At 38.2% G+C, this 27,009-nt stretch overlaps 1 protein-coding gene across 3 annotated transcripts in view; it reads left to right on the top strand.

Annotated features, from left to right (window-relative positions):
* The window catches only part of SLC35F1 (solute carrier family 35 member F1), a 415,003-nt gene that overhangs the window by 214,263 nt on the left and 173,731 nt on the right, over positions 1-27,009 (top strand). Inside the window, exon 1 of one of the 3 annotated variants that reach the window (XM_063724968.1) lies at positions 26,113-26,185. The exons of the other annotated variants lie outside the window; for them this stretch is intronic. Coding sequence (XP_063581038.1) covers positions 26,169-26,185 — 17 coding nt within the window. The 5' untranslated portion in view covers positions 26,113-26,168. Of the gene's footprint in view, positions 1-26,112; positions 26,186-27,009 lie in introns of those variants that run through there. 3 annotated transcript variants of the gene reach the window in all.

The raw sequence follows: 27,009 nt of genomic DNA on the forward strand, positions 1-27,009 counted from the left end.
GGAAGTCAGTGTTGCCATGAAATCCTGTGAGGGAGAGATTTCCCCCTATTTCAAAGTTATATATTTTTTAATTTAAAATTACTCTCAGAAAATAGGAAGCTGATAAAAATGAACTCTAGTTTTATTTTTAGAGTGCAATTAAAGGGCTGTTGATAATTTTGTATCTCAACTGATGCAAAATAACGATACACTAACTTATTATAATTGAAGAATTTAGCATGACATTTTTGTATGTCCAATATAAGAATATTTTTACTCCCAAATCCTTCATTTTTTTCTCCTTTTTTTGTTCTACTCAGAAAAAAAAACATGAAAATGCAACAAAAACGTGGACTCTATTGTTAGCTGGTAGCACTGCAGCTCAGCTGCGGTGAACCTGTGACAGCATGGTAGGTTTGATTTCCAATGGCTGAGTGCCCTGTGCTTGCTGAAATGAAAGAATTCAGTAGCAAGCAAAGCTGCTCATTAAACAAGCTTTTGCCAAGTCAGAGAAACTTTATTTTTCCTGCCACAGTATAAGGTACCAAGTGCAATTCTGCCAACTTCCAATTTAACCCCAGCAATGGGAATCTGGAAAAGCTTGGAAAATGAGATGTGCATGATAAAGAAAGTTTACTTTTATTGTGCACTTTTAGTATACTACCTTGCCAAACTTTTAACCAGAGCTTCCAACAAACAACAAAATGGACTTATTTGAGTCCCTAGACTTTTGTCTCTACCTCAACTCTGCCCTTCATTCCCTCATGAAGGAACTAACAAGCTGTGCTGTGGCCAAAAGGCAGGCAGCCACAAAGAAAAGGAGAAAAAGCAAAGTCTGGTTAATTCCAGACCCTGGCTAATTGGCATCCAAATAATTAAGAGCTGGCTTTAAAATAAAATGCCCGACACCTAATAGAGGCCCAGTGATGAATAAGGCACAGGGAAGAGTATTCAAAATTTTGGAACATTTATCAACTAGTAGGAGTCCAAGGCTATGGGCTAAAAGCAGGAAGTTAAATAGAAACAGAGATGGCGATAGGAGAGAAGAAATTAGACAGCTAGCTGGCAGCAGCTAACTCATCTAATAGCTGGAAAAAAAAGATCAGCTTTCACGTTCAATGATGAGATGCTGAGTAGTTGGTAGTTTGAATAGTATTTATTCTCAAAAGCCCTTTTTTTTGTTAGCTTGTATTATGTTCCATTTATGTTGTATAATAAATACCCATCTATAAACTAGAGATAAAAACCTGGGAGAAACACTTCTCTGGCTATGTCTCCAGGTTCAATTAAAGTGGAAGGTGAAGGCAATCACCCAGAAGATTTAAAGGAAAACAGTCTCACTTTTGCCTAAATTAACAGGCAAATTCAGTCCAAAGCTTATACTTTGCTTTAACTCCAGTACTTAACTATTGTTGAGTAGAATTGATCATCCAAGGTAATACATTTGGTAGATGTTAAAAGGCCACTCTTAGAAATTCAATGCCAAATGATAGATTTTTTTTTACAGTTACCATGGAGATGTATTCTACACAAACGACAAAATATTTAATAAATGGCAAGAAAAGAAATTGCCTATGTGCACTTTAAAGAGGTGACTTCTTTCTTTGCCTTTTGCTGTTCTACATGCAAGCGCTTTGGAAAATGCCAATTTTGGATGTGATGCATCTCTGCAACCTTTGATCTTCCCTAAAAAGAATGACAGATTTCTAGTCTTAAAATGGTAAACACTTCTGAATTGGCACTCTGTAGCCCACAATGAGCTCCTATCTCTTGTCAAAACATTACACCATTTTCTGGAACACCTTGCTTAAACTGAATGTCCACTTTTGTCCCCTTGGTGAGAGTTTCTGGAAACTCTGAGTCAAAGTGGTAATTCTGGAGGCACTTGCTTTTAGGTGAACTACAGAACTTCTTGTAGGAGGACCTTTAGGAATCTGTTTAGTGAGCTCAGGGTAAGCAATGTTGGCTCAGCCTGCCACTGTCTTTTGGGAGGTGGCAAAGTCAGTAAGATGGTCAGTCCTATACACAGCAAATTGGCTTCCACAAATGCATCTTCAGCAGACACCCAAATCACAGACCTGAAGAAAGGTGCCCTTTCTTTTTTGAAAATTGTCTCTTGAGACACTCATAGTCTCAGGGTATTTCCTGTTTTCTCAAAGACGAAGAACTCTGGGAGAGATGATGTCTGAAGTAGGAATTAGGGTATCTGACCTCCAGTATTAGCTTTGCCACTAACAAGTTATGACCTTGGATTATTCATGTAACTTCTCTGAATTTTATTTCTTTCAACTCTAAAATGAAATTGTTGGACTATTTGTCCCTTTAGGTCACGCAAACTCTCAGAATCTCATGATCTTAAATTAATATATAATTACCCTTTGGACTCAAAGGCAAAGACCATTAAATCTGATTGACTTGGTTTAAAAGATAAAATCATGGAAGTACTAGGGTAATAATTTTCTTTCTCTGAATTGTGCTCTTCAGTCTTGGAGCCCAAGAGCCCCTCTATGTATTGGAACCTTTATATTCCAATCTCTGTTTAGAAAGGAGAGAAACAAAATATTAACAACAAATACTCCCATTGGAAATAAGAAGAGGACCCAAGACCTCTACTGTGACCTACTGACTGAGGTCATAGGCTCTTGTTTTGTTACTGAGCCGGCCCAGGCTGACAAGACCTGCATTGGATAATGTCCCAGGGTGACCTTTCATGACCATTTGAAGGTTGTAAACCTGATGAGAGTCGCAAATCCTGATTTACAAACATTTTTTTCTTCTCCTTTTGGGTAGGACTCAAGTGCATATACTCAAATTTCATCTCATGAACACTTCAGGAAATTCCATATATTCTCACAGTATTGCTAAAAACCTAAACTATAAAAACGACCTAAAGTTACAATTTCAAATGCCATTCTTTATGACTTCTGACTTATATCTTTCCACAACTCAATATTCTTCACAATGTGCAAAATAGATGGTGGCAAGATGAATGAACAGTAAATTATAATGAAGCAAAACTCAATCACCCAGGAACCATGGACAAAAGAAATGCTGGAAGGATATCCTGCAGCTCAGCTTCTAATATGTACTCTCACATTCCAGAATCTTGATGGCATAAGAAACTATTTGCACAAACTCATATGTCTTAAAATATACCGTGCTTGCAGGCATGGGTGTATATAAAAGAAAAGTCAAGAACCCATTTATTTAGAGAATACAAGAAGAAAATGATATTTTCAGAATTAAGAATTCAGGTTTTGCTTTCAGACTACTGATTCAAAACTCCTATACCAGCTAAAATCTATTGTTACAGTAGTGATGTGTCACTTTTCCCTCTGTGCTATTTTAACCACACGATTGTTTGGGAAAAGATGCCAAGTACATAGACAAAATTGTGAACACTTGGTTTTTATTCATTTATGGTATTTTGGTGGGGGGGTCAGATATTTACTGTAGTTGTAGGTTGACATGTGATATGTAGTTATTTATTGGAATTTTTCTGAAAGGTGAAAATGACCAAATTTTGCCATTGAGAAAGTTTTGGGACAAGCAAGAACTAGGCTCTAACTGGCCCTGTTTATTTGTGAGCATATCCTAAGTATTTTTGGCTTCCTTGGGTAGTATAAGTTAAACCTCATAGCCTTGTTTCTCCAGAGTTTCTCCTTCTGTTAGCATTCAGAAAATAAGAGAACTCTCCCAGATTCCCAGTGGGTGGGCAGCCTCATCACTAGACCCCCAAGCTGGTTCTATCTTAACATGTTTCTAAGATGAGGAGTTTGCCAATGCACCAGAGACGTAGCAAGCCAAGCCAGATGACATCTGTGATTTGATGAGATGTTGGAGAAAAGGCATATTTAATACGTGACCTCATTGATACCATTCCATCCACTCTCAACTGGCCAGCTCAGGGATGGAGGAGGGCAAGCAGGTTTCAGTGGCCTGGAGCAGCTCTTGGGCTACTGCCCGTGGATAATTGCTGTTCTTTTTTTTAGTTTGTTTGGCTTTATTCCTAGGGCAATAGGCATTTCTGCTAGCATTTGGCCATGGAAATGCTAACTGAGTTGGAAGTGACACTGGATTAGAACATTTTTAAAAAATAAATTCAGAAGATACACATTCAGAGATTTACCTTGAGAAGAAGAATAGTCAGAGGGTAAGCCTTCAAAGATGACAGCCCCAGCACTCCCCTCAGTAACAAGAGACTGCTGACTTTCCTGGACCTAGTGTCTCATCAGTAAAGGAAAGATACAAACAGTGCTCTCCTTAGAGGCTTTTATTAATTAGATGGATTAATTCATGTCAAACGTTTAGAAAATAACCTGCCATATAATGAGTGCTGCACTAGGCTACTTTAAAGTTTTTATCTTTGAAGCTCAGTGTTTTAACTTTGGCTATTTCATGAAAATACATGACTAAGCAATATCTACTCAACACATTTGTTACTCCCTTTCTAATATTTCACTAGATTGTTATTGATCCATTCATAGAATATTTATTGAGTGTCCCCTATGTGAGAGGCAAGGTGCTTGGCAGGCAAGATAAAGCAATGCACAAGAGATGCCTGAGCCCCATCCTCAAGGAGCCAAGTGTCTAGTTGAGAAAACACATGGTAAGTAAGTAAGCAAATGAATGAATCAAATAATTATGGATTGAGATTGGGCCTTAGAGGAAATCAGTGAGAGCAATAGTAGATAGTACAGGAAATCAATGAAAGCAATGGCAATAGTAGAGAATAATGATAATAGGGTCTTAGGTGGGGAGATAAGAAGTGGCTTCTCTAAGGAAGAGAATGGGGTGAGTGAGCATTCCAGGTAGTGGGAATACGAAGAAGCAGGCCTAAAGATCCAGGTGCAGAAAACACTGTCCAGGAGCCAGAGTGGCTGGAGATAAGTAAAAAATGAGGAGGAAGTTGCAGTGTCAAGGGCTTCTAAGCCAAGGAGTTACTTGGGGTGATTTGCATTTCCTGAAGATTCCTTCAGCTGCATAATAGAGAACATATTGAAGGGGTACCCTGATGGGAGTGAGGAGACAAGGTGCAGTCACAGGAATCTAGATCTAGAAAGGGGATGGTGGCTGGGATGAGGGTGTTGGCGGTTGCTGTAGGCGTAAGGGGTAGATTCGAGGGATGTTTTGGAAATTGAATCAACAGGACTTGCTGCAAATAGATTGGACCTAGGCTGTGAGAGAGAGGGGAAAATCAAGGATATGAAATGGAAGTCCTTACCTTAATTTTTGATGATAAATATGAACACCAAGTCATTGACACCACAGGAACAACCTTTACATATTTAAGAGATGATTTACATATAATACAGTTAAACATAGAATCCTATACTGTGCCTTCTGAGAGAAAATAATAGCTGTAAAAGCCATATGATATTTTAGGAATTTCTTCACTGGCTATGAGAACACTGGGTAAGTGTTATTCATTTTTCTCTTTGCTAGGTTGCTTGTGGTCTCAGATGTATCAACTGTCAGTCTCCCAAACTCTCCATCCCTTTAGACTGTGGCTTCTAAACTACATAATATTTTCAAAATGCTTTACAATTCTAAAACATGTTTAGCATTATGTTATGGGCAATTTGAGATATTTGTCTTCCTAGTTTGAAACCTTGGGCAAAGTATTAACCTCTCTTGAACTGTTTCCACAACTGTAACATCTCTTGAACTGTTTCCACAACTGTAACATGGAAATTAGTAGAAGTACCTTCATCAGTGGGTTGTTGTGAAGATGAGATGACTTAGTACCTGTAAAATGCTATGTAAATGCCTGTCACATGGCATGATTTCAATAAATTTTAGCTATTATTAGTAGTAGTCTAGATAGGCTTCTTAAGAGGTGTGTGCTTCAGTTTCTTCATCTGCAAAAGTGAAGATAGTTTCTTCCACAGAAACAAGTGAAAAAAACTGGTTTACTTCAGGAGGCGGAGCTTGCAGTGAGCGGAGATCACACCACTGCACTCCAGCCTGGGCGACAGAGCAAGACTCCATCTCAAACAAACAAAACAAACAAACAAACAACAATAACAAAAAAACTGGTTTAATGAAAAAAATATAATGTCTTTCTGAGGAATTTGTAATTCAAGAAAAGTACTAGTAGTTTTTTGGGTAGAATTCACCAAAGGCATAACACTTGGCCAATCACGTTACACAGTGCCAAATGTTCAGAAATGCAGAAACACCTATCTCTTAAGGTAGTTTTTTTTTCAATTTTATCTGCAATTTTGTATTCAGAGAACTGCCACTACTTTGTATGCATGAAGCACTATTACTATTTCTAGTACCTTTTTATACTGTCCTACAGTCAGACAGGATTTGAGCTGGATTACAATAAAGTGCTCAGAGACCATAAATCATTTAAATAAAAGTAACAGAGCTAAAGCCAATAAGGAAGGGAGAAATGATGTAAATATTTTATAAATATTTTATGTTGTCTATAAGTAGAAATTTTTCATGCAATTACTTCAGAATACTTTACAATCTTCTAATTAATCTCCATAAAATATCTGACATGGCAGGGTAGCAAGTATTGCCCTCGTACCATGAATATGAAATGTCACTGTTGGCTAAAGTAGAAGGTTGGGCATAGTCAGCATATATAGCTAGTCCAAAAGCACGCTTTCTCCAAACACACACAAGTTTTTTTTAATTCATTATATTTTTTCCTGCAATTTCAAGTTACTCCATGATTAACTTAAGAGAGGAGGATCTATTCAAAAGTAAGAATTTTTTTATTGATTCATCAAAGTTGTAACATACAAAGAAAGCATAAAACAAAAAAAAATCTGTTAACATTCATAAAATACTATTATGCAGTTGTAGTCAAAGCACAGAAACAATTTTTATTAAAGAGTTTTTTGCTCAGCATTATATTTTAAGCATTTTTATACCTCTACAATCTTTTGGCAATGATAGGAAGTTGCTGCCTACTATTCAATCAAGTTGATGCACTATAACTTAATGAGCCATTACGTTATAATATTTAGGTCATTTTCAATTTTTATATTATGAATAATAATTGTGATGCAAGTCTGGCTTCCCATCTTTTGGATTACTTCCTTATAGTAAGTTATCAGATAGGAGATTACTGAGAGTGTCAAAGAATATGAATATTATTGCTTCTCAGTTTGCACTGCCATCAGCAATACAGGAGGTTATAAGTTTTGCTCCCACTATTTAAACATAGGTGCTCTCACTTTTTCTACTTTCATGAGTATAAATTGATGAAAGTTTGCATTTGCTAATATAGTAACTGTAAATTTTGCATTCTGGCATTCAAAGATAGGTGAATTTACTCCATTATACTAATTATATTATATTATATTATTTACACACATTCATGTGCAAATACATAAGTATATATTAATATAAGTAATATATATCACCCTACTGATGAATCATTTTGTCTCTATGCTTATATCAGTGATCTTTTTTTTCTTAAACAGGTTTTTCTAGAAATAAGTAATACCACATAGTATTTTTAAGTCTTTTGCTAAGAAAATCCTGTAAACTCCCCAAGTGTCAGGTGTATCATCCATTCTTTTTACTACTATTTTGTAAGGACCTCAAGAAATGGATATACAGATTTAGTAAATAATCCAAAGAACAAGCCCTACTCTTAAGAAGCTGTTGTTTCAAGAAACCGAAGCAGATAGTTAGAGGTCTTTAAGAATGGATTGCATCTCCTTTCTCCTTCCCTAGCCTACCCCATCTCATGTCACTTCATAGCCCTTTGGATCTGAGTGATGTAAATTCTAACAATGGAGACTTAGTGAGGGCAAAATATATGAAGGGAAAACGAAGTAAAATACAAGTTGTGATGTGAGGAAAGCAGTGCAATGCATGTTTGGCACACTCGTGTGCCTTTAGGTGGTATGTGTATTTGTGGCTGTGTGTGGCTGTATGGTTTCTTGTTAAGAATTCAAGTGCTGGAATTAGACTGAGTTCAGATTACGTTTTTTTGCCACTTGCTGACTATGTGATCTTGGGCAAGTTGCTAAACCACTCTGTGCCTCAGTTTCCTCATCTGTAAAATGGAGATAATAATAATATTTACTTTCTGAGGTGGTTGTAGGATTAATCCATGGAAAGCCTTTAGAGTGCATGGCACATAGTAAATGCTTAATAAATGTTAACTATGATGATTGTTATTGTCACTGTATAAGAGCTATTTCTCTCAGTAAAGAATGATTCAGTACAGACATTTTATTCCCTTTCATTTTGTGGCACATATTCTTAGATGCTCCAAGATATTTTCCCCATAGGGAATGATTTGAGCAGTATCTGGAAGATTCTGTTCTTAACTGTATCCTCCACTAATTTGTCAAGTTCCACTATTACAGCCATTCCTTTTATTTAGTCTTGCCCTACTCATTTTGCTGAAATGCAGAAGGGGCGGAGTACTATCTGCTATCTCCTTCGTATCAACATGGTTGTCAGGACTTTTTTGAGTAGTCAAGACCACACAGGAGCCCATTCTGCTTCTAGAGGAAGGCATGGAGATGGGAAAGGCAGTCCTTCAGTGGAGGAAGGAAGAGGGTTGACAGCTGGCTCTATATGCTCCCCTGGATATCGCATCTTGATGTGAGATGTGTCTGGAAAGGCTCTAACTCTCTGGGAATAACAGATTCAAGAGTTATATAGTGTATCTGAACAAGAGGTTTCTGCATGACACTTGAAAGGATGTTTTCCGAGAATCAGTAATCTGTGATCTGCCCCTGGGTTCACAGGGAGGATCTTGTCCACAGAGCTCTGCGGACAGAAATTGGCTGATGGCAAAGAAAAAAGAGAGGGAAGAAAAGAATTAAAAATGAAACCCAGGTGCAAATGCATGTAATCCCAGGGCTATGAATGAGCAGAAAACTTGCCTTGACTGAGAAGCTTTTTCAAAATTAAGTGGCACAACTATTTTTAGGTTCTGGAAAAAAAAGTCATTTCTTCCCACTAACACTAGTTTTTAGATACATAAATGACAACATTTCTGGCTAGAAAAGAAAATGAATTTCCACCTAGAACAAGTTTATAGAAAGGTTAATCATATTGATAGAATAAAATAGGCCAATTTTCACTGCAAAGAAATATTTCAGTGTACAGAATTACCAGAGGGAAGAACATTTTCTCATGATTTTCATTTTGGAGTTAAATTTACAGGAAACAGCTTTTAGCTCTCAAGTAGAAATAGTTTTGAATTTTTTTCTCTTTTCCTTCTAGTAATGCAGAGATCCGGATCACCATCTTCTTGTTGCTGTTGCTGCTTATAGACTTTTTAAAATATAAAAATAGTGGGTTCTTCAGGGTTCTTCAATTTACTGATGGTTGACTTGACTCCAAGAGGTGACCATACCTGCTTGACCTCCCTTGTCACAGTCTCTGGAACTGTGGGCATTCTGAGGAGGCCCAGTGCCTGCCATGGTATGGCAGTGTGGAGCAATCCAGTGCTCTGCTTCCTAGAAGTGTTGGCCTATCTCTCCATTGAGAACCTTATTGGTCAACACCTGTTACTTCCTCATGCTTGCTACCTTTTTTTCTCAGACCATCAGGACAGTCTGAATATAAATGCCACATGTTTGTGTGTGTCCTTCTATCTCTTCCCTAGAAATTGAAACACAACTTCAGTTTTGAAAGTTCGAATCCTTATGAAATCTGAAGTTAATAAAGATATATCAGCAAGAGAAACAGGCAACAGCACATCAGAAAAAGGAGAAACTGCCTGTGCAGGGAAGGCCTTGATACTGTGTTTAAAGATGAACTGCTTCTGGTGGGTGTTTGTTAGGCCTGAGAGAAGAGTGCCTTGTTGGACAAGACATCTTGCTTCAGAGAGGAAAGTAATTTGGCTGCATCTTATAGTCCATTATCTCATTGCTTACTATGAAATTCTCCTCTCTGCCTTTGAAACACTTACTTTATCATCTGTCAAGTCCAGTTGGAAACAGGGAATTAGAAATGTTGGCTGCTTCCAGCTCTGATTCAGCACTCCAGGGGCATAAGAGCCAGGAGAAATATGCTAGCCCACAAATGAGCTGCTCATAGTAGCAGGTGGTTGATGAAGGCTGGTCAGTAAATAGTGCTGAGTCCCAGAATAACACCATGCAATAGGCAAGAATTTAATAAATGCAATCCAAAGGTGAACTTGCGGCAGAGACCTAGACCAAGGTGACTGTATGTGGTCAGCAACACGTATGAAGCCCACTCTGTGTTTATTTTTGCTTCCTGAGTATGACCCTTTGAGGCAAGCCTTTTTAGGGGCATGGAGCCAGGGACAAGAAAATTATGGTACTTGAAAGAAAAGCCCTCCAAGACATGCACACCTGGCTAGCGGCTCAGAAGTGACTTGTGCCATTTTAGAGATCTGCAGTCACTTCCCTCCACAAAGCAGCAGAAATGAACATCAAGGTCTGGCCTGCTGCCTCCTCCTCCCCTTCCTTCTACTCCCCCTCCTAAGTTTCACCTTTCCAGAATTAAAGTTTGAATGTTTACTTCCTTTTTTGTCAAAGTGAGGGACTCAATTGGAAAGCTTACTTCTTAACAGGGGTTATACAAAGGATAAATCAGTAGATGGAGGAAAAGGTCAAACAGTTAGAATTCAAGAACAAGGACGTCACGTCTCTATGGGCTTATGAGTAAAACATCCTCCTGTTTGTTATGATCTATACTTCTGAAATAAGGCATCCTGCTAGGCATTTTGTAAAGAATACTGCCTTACATCCCATCTTTAGTGTACAAGTACATTCAGGACACACAAGTCCACTAGAGGGTCATTAAAATTCAAAATATCCAAATTTCAATTTTGTCTCTTATTTGTTAACATGCTAACAAACCAAAAAGTTAATAATCATTCTGTCCTTCAGAATCATTCTCTGGATTATAAACTCTTAGTCAATCATAACATACTCTCTAAAAACCATGCAAGAACCTTCCATGCTACTTGGATTCTATATTATGTTTCTACAACAGAAACACTGTTTATGTTGTTTAACAAAAAGATGCATGTGAAATAAAGAAGAGGCTAGAAGCATGGTGAAATCTCCCCTGTTGGAAGCATTTAGATGCCGGGTACCAGCCATCTGTGCTGACTGTTGTATGGGACCCTGCCCAGCCCTTCATTTGGCTTGGCTGCTCTGCAGGCCAGCTGAACTTCCTACTCACTCCACAGTCCAGTTGCATCTCAGCATCTGTCTCTGTATACACAGATTAAACACCTGCTGGTTTCTAAACACTCTAAAGACCTCTGCTGCCCAGAGAGTGAAGGGAGGTTACAGCTTTAACAGCACATTTGAGTGATTTCTGACACTCGCTAAAATTAAATATACTGTACAAAATTCACATTCTCTCCAATGTATTTCCCTCACCAGTTCTCCTCCAGATATTTCTGTAGAGAGAGAATAGCACCAGGTATTGACCCACTTGTGTTACATAGTTGGAGGGGTGGTGTCTTCCATCAGGTCCCCCTCACAGGCCCAGCAGCCTGGTATTCTCTTTTGCCAGAGATCCTATAAAAGACAGCTGGGTTACCACTCCATGCACTGGGCCTGTGAGAAGATGGGGGACACATAAGATCCCAAACTCTTAAGTTATTGCCATCATGTTGACTATAGGGTTTGATGCAGTCAACCAAGCACCATGAAAGACAGAGTCTCACAGCCCCTTCCGATGATACCCGCTGTGAGCATGTGGTACCTCCTCCCCTCCCCACTGCCTGCCTTTAGCTGGCCATGGTGTACAGTAAATTTGCAGCATTTTTTGGCAACCTTCTTCATTTAGCAATGATCTACATTTACATTGGAGTATTTGTGAAGAATTCAGAAGTCTCTCTACCCTTGTCTTCCATGTAATCTATTACAATATTCAAGAGTGTTGAATATTGGCCCCCACTCTCTTCTGGCTTGTAGAGTTTCTGCCAAGAGATCCGCTGTTAGTCTGATGGGCTTCACTTTGTGGGTAACCCGACCTTTGTCTCTGGCTGCCCTTAATATTTTTTCCTTCATTTCAACTTTGGTGAATCTGACAATTATGTGTCTTGGAGTTGCTCTTCTCGAGGAGTATCTTTGTGGTGTTCTCTGTATTTCCTGAATCTCAATGTTGGCCTGCCTTGCTAGATTGGGGAAGTTCTCCTGGATAACATCCTGCAGAGTGTTTTCCAACTTTCAAAAAAGAGCCCGCATCGCCAAGTCAATCCTAAGCCAAAAGAACAAAGCTGGAGGCATCAGGCTACCTGACTTCAAACTATACTACAAGGCTACAGTAACCAAAACAGCATGGTACTGGTACCAAAACAGAGATATAGATCAATGGAACAGAACAGAGCCCTCAGAAATAACACCACATATCTACAACTATCTGATCTTTGACAAACCTGAGAAAAACAAGCAATGGGGAAAGGATTCCCTATTTAATAAATGCTGCTGGGAAAACTGGCTAGCCATATGTGGAAAGCTGCAACTGGATCCCTTCCTTACACCTTATACAAAAATTAATTCAAGATGGATTAAAGACCTAAAACCATAAAAACCCTAGAAGTAAACCTAGGCATTACCATTCAGGCCATAGGCATGGGCAAGGACTTCATGTCTAAAACACCAAAAGCAATGGCAACAAAAGCCAAAATTGACAAATGGGATCTCATTAAACTAAAGAGCTTCTGCACAGCAAAAGAAACTACCATCAGAGTGAACAGGCAACCTACAAAATGGGAGAAAATTTTCACAACCTACTCATCTGACAAAGGGCTAATATCCAGAATCTACAATGAACTCAAACAAATATACAAGAAAAAAACAAACAAGCCCATCAAAAAGTGGGCAAAGGATATGAACAGACACTTCTCAAAAGAAGACATTTATGCAGCCAAAAGACACATGAAAAAATGCTCATCATCACTGGCCATCAGAGAAATGCAAATCAAAACCACAGTGAGATACCATCTCACACCAGTTAGAATGGCAATCATTAAAAAGTCAGGAAACAGGTGCTGGAGAGGATGTGGAGAAATAGGAACACTTTTACACTGTTTGTGGGACTGGAAACTAGTTCAACCATTGTGGAAGTCAGTGTGGCGATTCCTCAGGGATCTAGAACTAGAAATTCCATTTGACCCAGCCATCCCATTACTGGGTATATACCCAAAGGACTATAAATCATGCTGCTATAAAGACACATGCATACGTATGTTTATTGCGGCACTATTCACAATAGCAAAGACTTGGAACCAACCCAAATGTCCAACAATGATAGACTGGATTAAGAAAATGTGGCACACATACACCATGGAATACTATGCAGCCATAAAAAATGATGAGTTCATGTCCTTTGTAGGGACATGGATGAAACTGGAAATCATCATTCTCAGTAAACTATCGCAAGGACAAAAAACCAAACACCGCATGTTCTCACTCATAGATGGGAATTGAACAATGAGAACACATGGACACAGGAAGGGGAACATCACACTCTGGGGACTGTTGTGGGGTGGGGGGAAGGGGGAGGGATAGCATTGGAGATATACCTAATGCTAAATGACGAGTTAATGGGTGCAGCACACCAGCATGGCACATGTATACATATGTAACTAACCTGCACATTGTGCACATGTACCCTAAAACTTAAAGTATAATAAAAAAAAATACTAGTAGAGGCTGGAGATTTGATTCTACCTCATTAACGCATCTCCTTCTGCCCCTCCTTTTTTGGTCTTAAAGTCTTCCAAAGCAGCTCAGCAGTCTTTCTCTATTTCTAGGCATATACTTTTAATAAACTTGCCCGTAAGTATCAATGACAGAGTGCTTGCAGATGCATTCTGGGATTGTCAATGGAACCAAAAGTTTATGTGTCAAACATGAAAGTGAGAGTTAGTGAGAAAACTAGTGCCTCTCATCTCTCTCACTAATATATCTCAGATAGCATTGGGAATGCACAGAGGAGAACACTCTGTAAGAAAACGTTTTATGAAATATGTATCACAGCAGCCATCATGTTCTGTTCTTCAAAGGGCCTCATTTCTCACCTTCCTGGGATTGGCTATGGAACTGGAATATAGATTAGGCCATATGCATTCCTTTATAGCTAGATAACTTTCACAGGTTCCTAACCCACTCACCTTTGATTTTATATGTTGTTGTTCTAGAAAAATAAATCATCATCATGTGAATAGAGCTCTGCTTTTCTAGATATTATTACACATGATCCATAACCTACTCCTCATTCATCTTTTATCACATCATTTAAGTATCTTTTAGCTTTATAAATCTTTCTTTTCTGCCCCTTCCACATCTTCTTGAACTTTACTTGTCCCCACTTCAAACCAAAGGAACTAAGAACCTTGCCCATAATAAAATTCCAAGCATTTCCCAAAGTATAGGAAAAGAGGAGTTGTTAAGGATGCAAGATAATTTACTCATGAATGACTTCTTAGCTGAACCAAAATAGAAATAAACTTTTCCAAGAGTGGAAGAAATGGTGACCTTTTGTTCCACAGATTTTCACAAGACAAATTGAATCTAACACCAATTCTCTTGGATCTGGACTCAGAGGAAATTCTCTCTAGGCCATTTGGGAAAGGAGTTCCCCTCTCCTACTCCCAGTTCACCCCAAACTCTCCCATCCCAGTCCTTCCATTCCCATCCATTATTCTAGGGCCATAGAGATGACTCAGAGTCTTAATTTATCAAAGTGCACTGGACCACCCATATGCATATTTCCCAAGCCTGCACTGTCCTTTTTTGCTGGTTTTATGCCAGCCAACCTTGCACACAGGAATCTCCACAGGCTGGGAGCCCTGGTCCTTAGGATACACCTTTCCTAAATGGCCTACAACCCATTCTGCCTACAGGTCTGCAACCTCCCCCTCCCCAAAGTGGAATGAGGGGGTGGATCTAGGTCCCTATCTTTTATAGAACCTATCGTAGTCTTGGGGAATCTTCCCCCAACTTGGTAGTTCTGTGCTGTCCTTCCTCTAGGTAATGTCTGCCTTTACCCCTAACATAATCCCTCCATGGGATGACAGAAACAAAAGGGATACTTCTGGGAGCATTTGCTTTAGCCCCCTCAGTTTCCCTGCCTAATAGAAACTATTCAGATGCCAGGGTATTCCAACCTTAAAGGAGGGTCAGGCTCAGTGGCTCGCACGTGTATACCCAGGACTTTGGGAGGCCAAGGCAGGAGGATCACCTGAGGCAGGAGGTTCGAGACCAGCCTGGGCAACATAGCAAGATCCTGTCTCTACCAAAAGTTAAAAAATTAGCCAGGCATGGTAGTGCATGCCTGTAGTCCCACCTACTCAAGAGGCTGAGATGGAGGATCACTTGAGCTCAGGAGTTCCAGGCTGCAGTGAGCCATGATCACACTACTGCACTTCAGCCTTGTATCATAGCAAGACTCCCACCTCAAAAATAAAAAAAAATTAAAAACCTTAGAGGAAAAAACCACAGGAGGAAAATCACATAACTAAATGCCTCAATACGTTTTTTTACTATCAACATAAACTAAAACCTAATCTCTTGTTAGCCAACCTTTCTGAAGTTAACCTATGTTACCTATCTCACTCAAGGAAGAAATGACCCAAGGTCAGGCTGACCTCTTATTGATTCCAAGGGACTATATCAGCAACCGAGTCATTAAACAAGGCCAACTCTGCTTTTTTCACTGTGAGAACTTCATTAGATTTATCTGAAGTGTGCTTGAAAAATAATCTAATTTATCTTGCTCCAAGTAATTTAATTAGAATTCAATTAAATTCAACAGAATGCATACATCATTTTACATGGTGCACCTTCATTTATTTTATTTGCTTTTTTTAAAAGATGCAGTGGAGTTATTTGACCCTGCAGTATTATATCCAAAATAATCCATTTCATGCATAAACGACCTGGTCTTCAGGAGCACTAAGGGGGAAAAAAATGTGTGCTCATTATTATGCATGTCATGTACAACTCATTTGAATTTAGTCTCTTTGGCAACGTGTGCACCGGTGAGATAGGTGCATCATATCAGTTCACTTATACTTCCATAGAGGATATTTTTTAGCCCCTCCCTTGTTTTTCAGCAGAAACACGCACACACAAACACACACACACACACACACACACACACACACACACTCAAATGGATCAATCAAGGAAAAGAAATGATATTCAGATTCTGTTAAAATCACTTTCACAGTCATGACGAAAACTTTAGGGTTTCAAGGGAACCAAGGATGGAGTTTAAAACTGTCTTCTTTTTTTTTGTTTTTTGAGACGGAGTCTTGCTCTGTTGCCCAGGCTGGAGTGCAGTGGCACGATCTCAGCTCACTGCAAGCTCGGTCTCCCGGGTTCACGCCATTCTCCTGCCTTAGCCTCCCAAGTAGCTGGGACTACAGGCGCCTGCCACCACACCCGGCTAATTTTTTGTGTTTTTAGTAGAGACAGGGTTTCACCGTGTTAGCCAGGATGGTCTCGATCTCCTGACCTTGTGATCCACCTGTCTCAGCCTCCCAAAGTGCTGGGATTACAGGCGTGAGCCACCGCGCCTGGCCTTTAAAACTGTCTTCTTTATGGATAGTTCAAAATACTAGATCATCTGGAAATGGCTTTTCTGTTATGGAGTAGACATGCAGAACTGGGATACAATCTGTCTTGGGTACTGTGTAAGTGCCATTGGAAGGATGCTGACTTTCCAGGAGATGACTGATTTTCCAGGAAGGCCATAAGACTATCTTTTGGGTTGTTGGTGGCCATGAATCAGATTAATATGGCAGAAATCTCCCATGGCTATTTCTGTTATTCCAGAAACATGGTGGGGATAGCAAGTGTCTTTTCTCTGTGTTTTCTTGCTCCCAAATTACTTGTAGCTGAAGCATGCACAAGTAGAAAGTGAAGCCAGTGTGCTCTTGGTTTACCAGTCTGCCGAAGCTGTTATCCTCAGCATTGTTCACCATCAGGCAGCATTATTGCTGCTGTTATATCAAAGGAGCATTACATGGCTGTAAAAACCTGGGGATGGTGGTGGGGAGGAGGTAGGGAGCTAGAAAATATACTTTAGCACAAAAAAATTTTAGAGTTATAGTGTTTATTTTTCAGCTATTGAAGTTTTACTTCATTTTCCCTTTAGTGGAACTTTAAAAAAATGGATGAAGTCATTCCCATTTCTTTTATTTGAAAGACAAAATCTTAATGTTCTTTTATTTGGTATTTTGTCACATACCCATCAGATGTCCTGTGTGCCCTTGAAGAGTTTGGAAACATTATAGCAGCCTTTACTAGGTGAGACAGATGAGCAAGGTGCATTGAGTCAAAGATCTGAAATTACCTGGATTTACCCAAATTTTGACACAGGATAAAAGGAAGGAAGGTGCGTCTTGGTTCAGGCTGCTGTAACAGCATACAGTCATAGGCTTCATAATGATTAGAGTCAATGATGGACGGCACGTATAACAGTGGTCCCATAAGATTTTAATGGAGCTAAAAAAGTCTTATCACCTAGAGACGTTGTAGACTTCATAATGTAGTAGCGCAGTGCATTACTCAGACATTTCTGGTGATAGTGGTGTAAACAAACTTCTATGCTGGCAGTTGTACAAAAGTATAGCACATACAGTTATGTACAGTAATACTTGTACTATATAGTTACATATTATAATACTTGATAGTAAACATCTGTTACTGGTTTATGTATTTACTATACTATACTTTTAATCTTTATTTTAGAGTGTATTCCTTCTATTTTTTTTGTGTGTGTGTGTGTAAAAGTTAACTGTAAAGCAGCCTCAGACAGGTCCTTCAGGAGATATCCCAGAAGAAGGCATTGTTATCATAGGAGATGACAGCTTCATGGGTATTATTGCCCTGAAGACCTTCCAGTGGGACAAGATGTCGAAGGGGAAGACAGTGATATTGATGACCCTGATCCTTTGTAGGCCTAGGCTAATGTGTGTGCTGCATTTTAGTTTTAACAAAAAAGTTTGAAAAGCAAAATAAATAATGTTAAAAGTAGAAATAAGCTTACAGAATAAGGATATAAAGAAAATATTTTTCTATAGCTGTACAATGTGTTTGTGTTTTGAGCTAAGTGTTATCACAAGAGTCAAAACATTTTTAAAAATGAAAAAAAAGTGTATAAGGTAAGAAAGATACAGTAAGCTAAGGTTAATTTACTATTAAAGAAAGGAAAATATTTTAACTAAATTTAGTACAGCCAAAGTTTATAAAGTCTACAGTAGTGCCCAGTAATGTCCTAGGCCCTCACATTCACTCACCACTCACTCACTGACTCACGCAGAGCAACTTCCAGTCCTGCAAGTTCCATTCATGATAAGTGCCCTATACAGGTGTACCATTTCTCTGTTTTTTATACCATATTTTTACTGTACCTTTTCTGTAGTTAGATATGCTTAGATACACAAATAGTTACCATTGTGTTACAACTGCATACAGTATTCAGGACAGTAACATGCTGCACAAGTTTGTAGCCTAGGTGCAATAGTATAGGTGTGTAGTAGGCTATACCATCTAGGTTTGTGTAAGTACACTCTATGATCGCACAATGATTAAAATCACTTGAGGATGCGTTTTCATTCTTAAGTGATACAGGACTGTACTATAGACTGGGTGGCTTATAAACAACAGAAACTTATTTCTTACAGTTCTAGTGGATGGAAGTCCAAGATCAGGGTGGTAGGATGGTCAGGTTCCTGTGAGGGGCCCCCTTCCCGGTTGCAGACTGCCACTGTGTACTCACATGGCAGAAAGAGGGCAAGAGAGTTCTCCGGGATCCTTTTTGCCCCGTTCATGAGGACTCAATCCTCATGACCTAATCAGCATCCAGTGGCTCCACTTCCTAATATCACCACATTGTGGGGAAGGTAGGATTTCAACATATGAATATTGGGAAGAAACAAACATTCAGTCCATTACAAGATGGTTTGTAAATGGTTTCATCTGGAGAACACAATAAATGACTGCTTTCCCTACCAGTCCTCATTTCACTGACCTGGATTTCACTGAATTCCACTGAGCCAGGTGAAGTGGAGTGTACATTATGTTCACAAAAGTGATACTTCATTTTTTTTCCTTCTTTGTTCTTAAAGCAAGTGTCAGTGGTTCCCATAACTTGAGGGCCCGAGACTGGTTTTTAGTTTTATCCTTGGCAGTGGTTCCTCCTAAAACAGGCTAATTGCTTTTACATAGAATATAAATTTAATGAGACTGCTTATTTTCCGAATAAAAATCTTGGGTTTGTAATCTGCCTGACATTTTTGTTTTGCCTAATGTTTTACCACAATGTTTGGTCTTGGTAGCTTTTAAAAAGGTAGAACATTTTATACCTCATAAACCAACTTATCTTTTCTTTTCACTCCCAGCCCCCTCATCATTGTCTTTTTTAAAATAAATTTAATGCATATATTTAAGGTACACAACATGATACTACTACATATATAAGATACACATATATATGGTAAAATAGTTACTAGAGTGGAACAGATTAACATATCAAGTCTTTAAACATGCTCCTTAGATTGCCCTGCCTCAAGGGCTTTCTTTCCCACTGGTCTATCCTCCTTTTCTCTTCCATCTTAATGGCAACTGAGAACCTTTTGAGATTTCCCACTTTATTTACATCCCTTTCTTCTAATTGTCTTTTCCTCTGTTAAGCCTGAAGCAGGAGTGGCAGTAACAGAATTATATTTATTCATTTTTTTTGTTAGAATCATCCCTACAGTAGAAATTTCAACAGGTCAAATTTCTTCCCCATCATTATAATATTTAATTATGGTAAATATCCAATTTTCATTCTTATAGAAGACCTTTTCGTCTAGAATAAATTTTATCTAGCCCGTGCTGCAAAAATTGGATTTCAATGTAATTTTGAGGCATATTTCAAGGCAGTCTGTCAAAAGTGCTGAGATAAAATTACTTTTATTGTCAGGTTCTTGTAACAGGGCAATTGGAGTCATCTTTTGATGCAAGAATGATGAAGAAAAATGTCAGCTAGCCTCCACTCAGTGATTTTTTTTACTACTTGAAAGCAAAGGCCAGATATCTTTGTCTTCTAAAATGAGGCATAACTCTCCTACTTATTTATCCAGGTTCTCTGCATGTTCTTTCAAGTAAAATGCATAATTGATTATCTCAGTTGATTATACATTTTTCAAGCAGGTTTTAATTATGTGTGGAGAAGTTCAGCACTCGATGGAATCTAATTTTCCCAATTTGCTGATCTTCAAATACACTACATTTCAAGCATAAAAATGCAGTAAATAAGCGACAAAATAATGAAATTTGACATGGGTTTTTATTTTAGGAGAAAGTGAGTCACCAATCCACTTGCATACTTTCTTTGTTTTTATTTATTCAATAGATTTTTAAGTTAGATGTTTCCCATTTGGCCTCAGAGTTCACTAACATAATTCAAAATGCAAAGCTAAAAGCATTGTGTAAGGAAAAATGTCAAAGTCATTTAACAATGTATAAGGAAAAAAACAGCAAAAGTAATCCTTAAAAGATTGCCCCCTCTTTCCTACTCTCCAAGATGTTATTAAGTGTAAGAACTAGAGTCAAAGTTCCTATTTAAAACTAAAATCTGTTAGTTTCATAACACTCATTTCATGTAAGACTTCTTAAATATTCCTCATTTCTTTTTTGCTTTCCTTCCCCAGTTTCTAAAGGGCAGGAATCCTCTAAACTTTCCAAACTGGAGAATAAACTTCTTAGTCAGAACTTGGGGAAATAATGCTGAGATGCATGTTAACAACATTTTTTCTAGTTTTTTTCTAAATGTATCATAATGCAATTTTATAGACAAATTTAAATAATCACTGAAAGTGTTGGTACTTCCAAGTATACTTAAAGATAATTAAAACTATTATTCTGAATATTGACCATGAGGTAGTTACTGTCGGAGGCAGTTTATATAAACTACCTTATTTAATCCTCGTGACAGCCAGTGGGATATGTATTATGATCTCCATTTTATAGATGAGGAAAATGAGTCTCAGCTAGTTAGTGGCAGTTAGGATCCAAATTCGGATCTATTTAGTTTCAAAACTTCTCATTTGACTATACCATGATGGTTTTCTGATGGAAGATGGCAAAGGCTCTTACCAACCAAGCTAGTGATTAAAAACTTATCTTTTTAGTTCAACCATTGTGGAAGACAGCGATTCCTCAAAGACCTAGAACCAGAACTACCATTTGACCCAGCAATCCCATTACTGGGTAAATACCCAAAGGAATATAAATCATTCTATTATAAAGATACATGCATGCGCATATTCAGTGCAGCACTATTCACAATAGCAATGATATGGAATCAACCCAAATGCCCGTCAATGATAGACTGGGTAAAGAAAATGTGGTACACATACACTACAGAATACTATGCAGCCATAAAAAGGAACAAGATCATGTCCTTTGCAGGGACATGGATGAAGCTAGAAGCCATTATCCTAAGCAAACTAACACAGGAACAGAAAACCAAACACAGCATGTTCTCACTTATACATGGGAGCTGAACCACATGAACACATGGACACAGGGAGGGAAACAACACACACTGGGGCCTGCAGGGGGTCAGGAGGAGGGAGAACATCAGGATAAATAGCTAATGCATGCTGGGCTTAATACCTAGGTGATAGGTTGATAGGTGCAGCAAACCACCTTGGCACAGGTTTACCTGTGTAACAAACCTGCACATCCTACACATGTATCCCAGAACTTAAAAAAAAAAAAAAATTAAAAATGTTAAAAAAAAACCTTACTTTGTCAGTTGTTTCTAAAGTAAGAGTACACATCCCAGGGGGAAATGTGATCCCCTAGTATTATGGAAGGAAATATTATCATTACTTTATATGTGAAAAGGAAGAAAACAATATTTATTTTATATGTGGAAAAATAAGAAATTAAGCTTCATTAATTTTTAACATGTAAATTGACCCTTGTGCAATCACTCAGTTAAGTCAGATATTCAAATCTTTCTTTTCTTTTTCAAACAGCTGCATAATTTTATTTTTCTTTTCCTTATATTTTTCTTCTCTCTTCTCTTCCTTCTCTTTTTTTTATAACAAATTTGTTGCAATATAATTTACTTACCATACAATTTACCCATTTAAAGTATACAATTCAATGGTTTTTAGTATATTAGTATCTCATATACAGATCCATGCAACCAATACTACAGTCCTATCAAAGAACAATTTTATCACCTCAAAAAGAAATTCGTACCCATTCATTAGCTGTCACTCCCTACCTCTCCATACCCACAAGCCTAAGCAAGCAGCTGTTTCTTGTCTTTGTGGATTGGCCTGTGCTGTGCATTTCATAAGAAGGGAATCATGTGGTCTTTTCTGACTGGCTTCTTTCGATGGGTGACTCTTTTAAGGTATATGAGAGTCTTTGACACAGGAGTGAATGTTCTGCTACCAGAAGGGGCTTTTCCTAACTTTGCTTTACTTATGTGGATCTGGTTAAAGGATTTTGCAGTTTTACCAGTTCAGTAACTAAACTTTGCAAAGAAATAGTATTGTTGATTTAAAAATAATTCCTACAGAAAAGCTGAAAGTCAAAGAGAATACCAAAATATACCGTAAGTAACACAAAAAAGTCAATTAAAACTTCTCTTATTTTTAATCTGACCCTTCTTCATCAGCCACATTACAGAGTAAAACAAATAAAATAAAATGTAATCATATGCAACACAAGTATTAACTAAAATTTGTAACTGTCAGCAAGACAATTTTAAATATGGATTTATTTCCATTTTTATTAAAGATTGGCTTTGTTCTAAGTATACAGTGTACCTTAAGATATTGCCTGACACAATGTTAGCAAGCAATTAAAAAACTAAGCAACCATAACATAAAGATAACTTCTGCAGTTTGGGGATGTGGGGAGGTTACATTTAAAGTTATGCAACTCATTACTTTAAAAAATTTTCATTAAATGTAATAATTGTTTAATTAGCCTCAACTTATTAAAAAATAAAATTCTTATACTATTGGGAAAACCCTTTTTCCTGTTACTGTAAAGATGGCTATAATACACAGGAAAAACGGGATGGCCACAGATTAAAACACATTTTTCTGTTGACAATTAATGTTGAAAGACACATAGGAAGACATGCTGAAGATTTGAGGAAGCAAATCATGGAACACTGATGCTTTGCCGTATTGGGTTGAAAGTACAGATGCATCCAGCATGCCTCCCTCAGACAGGCCTGTATTATGGAGCTAATGCAGTGAGTGGGAATGCCTCATTTGCAGAAAGAGATATCTGGTTCTTCAATCTTGCCTCTTATTGAAACTCTTTTTTTAGCCATAATAAAAGCAGGATTTGGTTCTAACTAATGGAATGAGCAGATAAATATGAGGACATTATGGGGGGTGCTTACTTCATGTCTTTTGCTCAAAAATGTCAAAGTGACTTCTTCCGAATTAGAACTCTACCCTGCACTTTAAATTCCTCTGTGCTTACTTCTGTTTACCCATCTCTTCTATTATTATGATTTCTCACTGACCAGCCAAGTGATTCCATGTCAGTCCCTGCTTCTGAGACAGCAGGGCATTCCCTTTTCTGTGATGACATGCCAACTTCTCAAATTACATCTCTCTCATTATTTAAAAAACAAAGACTCAATACTGTGTTCTCTAGAAAACATTTTCAGATTGGCTTTGTCCACTTTTAAAAACTAAAATTATCCCAACTTCCAGCAGTTTCATATAAATTTATTTGACTACATGGTTATTTTTATATTCTCTGTTTAGTTTAATTTATTTATGTTTCGTGCTCCCTCTAAACTTCCTGGAGGCAGGGCCAAGCATTCCTTTCTCATAACCTGTACCCAGCAGGCCTTGGCAAGTGCTACTGACTGATTTGTTTCTCTGTGGCTAATCCCAAAACCCACAGAGTTTGCACATAATTAATGAATAAACATTGCTGGTAACTTGGCTACCAAAGAGTTTAATCAAATTCACAAAAGGAATAGACTTTAGGATCAAAGATACAAATTCCAAGAGTTGATGTGCACAGACCAGTATCTTCTAAAAGTAAGTCTGAATTGTCGAGTAGAAGAAAACATAAAGCTCATTATGTTAGCCTGAGTCCTGTAGAAGACAGATAGAGGCTTGTATGTTCTACTTTATTAAGGCACACAATCGCAAGGAGCAGGATTGAGGAAGGCAAAGAGGGAGACACAGCACAGGGGTGCAGGGTACACACTGAGAACCTTGTGAGTCAGGACCATCTTCAGAGTCTGTATAAATGACTGCTTCACAGTGCACTCTGTGTGAGGAGAAAGAAGGAAGAATGTATCTGTCTGCTAGTTTCCTACTCGTCAGGTGCAGTAATTCCCCTGCACGTTCCAGTTGCTCATGAGTGGGCACGAAACAGGTTCCCGCAGGATCTGGTCCTCTGTATCAGCTGAGAATCCCCAGGAAAGAAAGCATGAGATACACAGCCTGGGCATCGGACACAAGGCCCCTGTGTTGTGTCCACATAATGTTGGTTATAGCCTATGCAGAGTTGGTCATGGCAGCAACCACTGGAGCTGGAGTAAGTGCCGAGAGACACTGGAGATAGGTGAGATCAAAAGGATGAATATTGAAAGGGAGCATAAGAAGTGGCATACACATGTGTCAATCATCATATCCTTATTTTACATGAAGAAGCCCAAACCCAGAGTGAGAGATATGTGCAATCACGGAGCTTAACTAGTGGAACTCATGGAGCCAGGGGCTTCCAGCTCCCTATTTCATGCCTTTTCAGTTTTCTGTGTTACTTCTGTAAACATAAAACATACAGCATCCATGAGCATCTGTGACCGCTCCTCTCACACCAGTCTCAAAAATCTCCTACACTTAGTGCCAGTAAAACATTATGTTTAAAGCACTTCCTTGCGTCTTACTTGGTTTCTCTCACCTAATTAGAAAAACAAAATGGATACCACAGAGCCAAAGAACAGATTCAAGTCCATGAATGCAGAATGTGAGGCAAAGAAACCCAATTAATGATAAATTTCTGGAGGTGTATATTTTCTTCTTGCCTAATAATCTTCTTACATATAAGTCTAATTAATGCTTGAATGTGATAAAAACCTTTCAGCAAAGAGCTTATAGAAGTCAATGGCCTAACTTCTGCAAACAAAAATCTTGTCAAAGAACATGGTAGAACACGCTTCTCCCACGTTCAAGGGGTATTGATTTTAGTCCAGGCAGTATACTTAAGTGTTCATTATGTATGCATGTTTGAATTCATATGCTGACTCAGATCTGACATGACTTTCCTGAGAATAGTTATCAGAATGAAGATGTCGCCACAGAAAGGTTGATGGGCTGTAATTCAAGATGATAACATAATTGTTTCACTTTTGTGGCAAAGAATTACAAAGCAATATGATTATGTAACACTACGTTGAAATTCTTCATACCTTTTAAAAGAATGTATTCTTATAACTAAGAGAAGAAAACAAGATTCAGTTTATGCTTTATTTTAAATCTTACTATTTTGAATATCTAATTTGTAACACAAGTTTACTCTCAAAATTCTAAAGTCTGTTTCTTTAACAGAACAAAGTGCCGGTGGTAATGGTTACGTCAGTCTTTATGAATACAAGTTCTATTATAACAGGTATTTAGCTTCCAGCAGCACTATTTTTCTTGAGACTCATGCATTTTTCATTGTCTAGTCATTCTGAGTTTAAAGTGGATAGGATGTCCTTTTAAATGCATAAACAAAGAAGATGAAAATGTATATCATAGTCTCCTCTCCATTTCTGCCACTAAAATTATAGGAACTATGTATCTTATGTTAGAATGCATCTGGTGTGTTATTCCATATACTACATGAATAACCTACAGCTCGCTGTGCAAAATTCCAACCGGCACCATATTTAGCATCATTTTTGCAAGATAGCACCTTACCAGGCTTGTTCTGAAAAGCACCAGAAAATAGCTTATTAATCTCAATGTCTAACTGGCAGATGGAATACAGTGAAAAACAACATGATTTTTGTCTTTCAGAGCTAGTAGTTTTTCAAGGTAAGATAAGCAACCATCTTCCAAATCTTCTAAGACTTTGCCATTTTCATTTACAGATATTTGTTTACTCATAAATTTGTTCACTCTTTCATCCTGTGTTTATTGAGCATCTGTTTTCTTTCTGTCCAGCAGTCTTCAAGGCACTAGAAACAGAAAAGAATAAAATACATTCCCTTCTTTTCAGGAGCTTATGAGCTACACAATATGGTGAGTGCAAATAGTGATAGGGAAATGAGGGTGAGGACACTTGCCTCACCCTTGGGAGCAGGGAGTGGCTAAATAGAGGGTCTCTGAAGAAGACATTGTCATAAGGCCATGAGGAGTTAGGTGAAATGACCACAGATCTACCATAGCAGTTATCTAAGGAAAAAATAATTAGAAGGGATAGGGCAACAGTAAATGAACTAAAGAGATCCTAAGGCAGAGAGAGCAGGGAGAATATTTTTGTACAACACATCACCAAATGGATTTGTCCTGTGCTAATAGAGAACAAAAGAGAATTTGATCAGGGCAAGATGGCAGGGCAGGGGGTATAGTTAGCAGAATGTCAACATTTAGGCATTTAGGTTTATTTCTATTTTTATTTGCTGATTTATTTGGTGACTCTAGGAACTAGCTCAGATGTGCAGGCTCCAATAGCTACAATATCTAGCTCCCTGCAATAGGAAAAAGACTCATGAACTAATCTGATAAAAGGTTCCTTTCATTCCTTCCGGTTTTACATGTCGTGCTCATTAGCATGACCAATAAAACCATAATTTGTATTCTCCATCAAATCACACCAGCAGCAGCTGAATGACATGGCCATTAATTAAAGGCTGAAATTGAATACAGCAGACTTGATGTTTTGTTTGACTGAAGAAACAAGAATAGACTTGTGTTGCCCTCTTGTTGAAAGGCACACATTACAGATATCTTGATGGAAGAGTTTTCATCAGAGGGTCAGTCCCAGATTTGTTTTTGTCTTTACCTCCTCTAGAATATTTCTGGAAACCAACCACTTAGGTTTTTCTAGCTATAAGTTCTTGCAC

This window comes from Pongo abelii, chromosome 5 (assembly GCF_028885655.2).
Source record: "Pongo abelii isolate AG06213 chromosome 5, NHGRI_mPonAbe1-v2.0_pri, whole genome shotgun sequence".
Taxonomy (NCBI): domain Eukaryota; kingdom Metazoa; phylum Chordata; class Mammalia; order Primates; family Hominidae; genus Pongo; species Pongo abelii.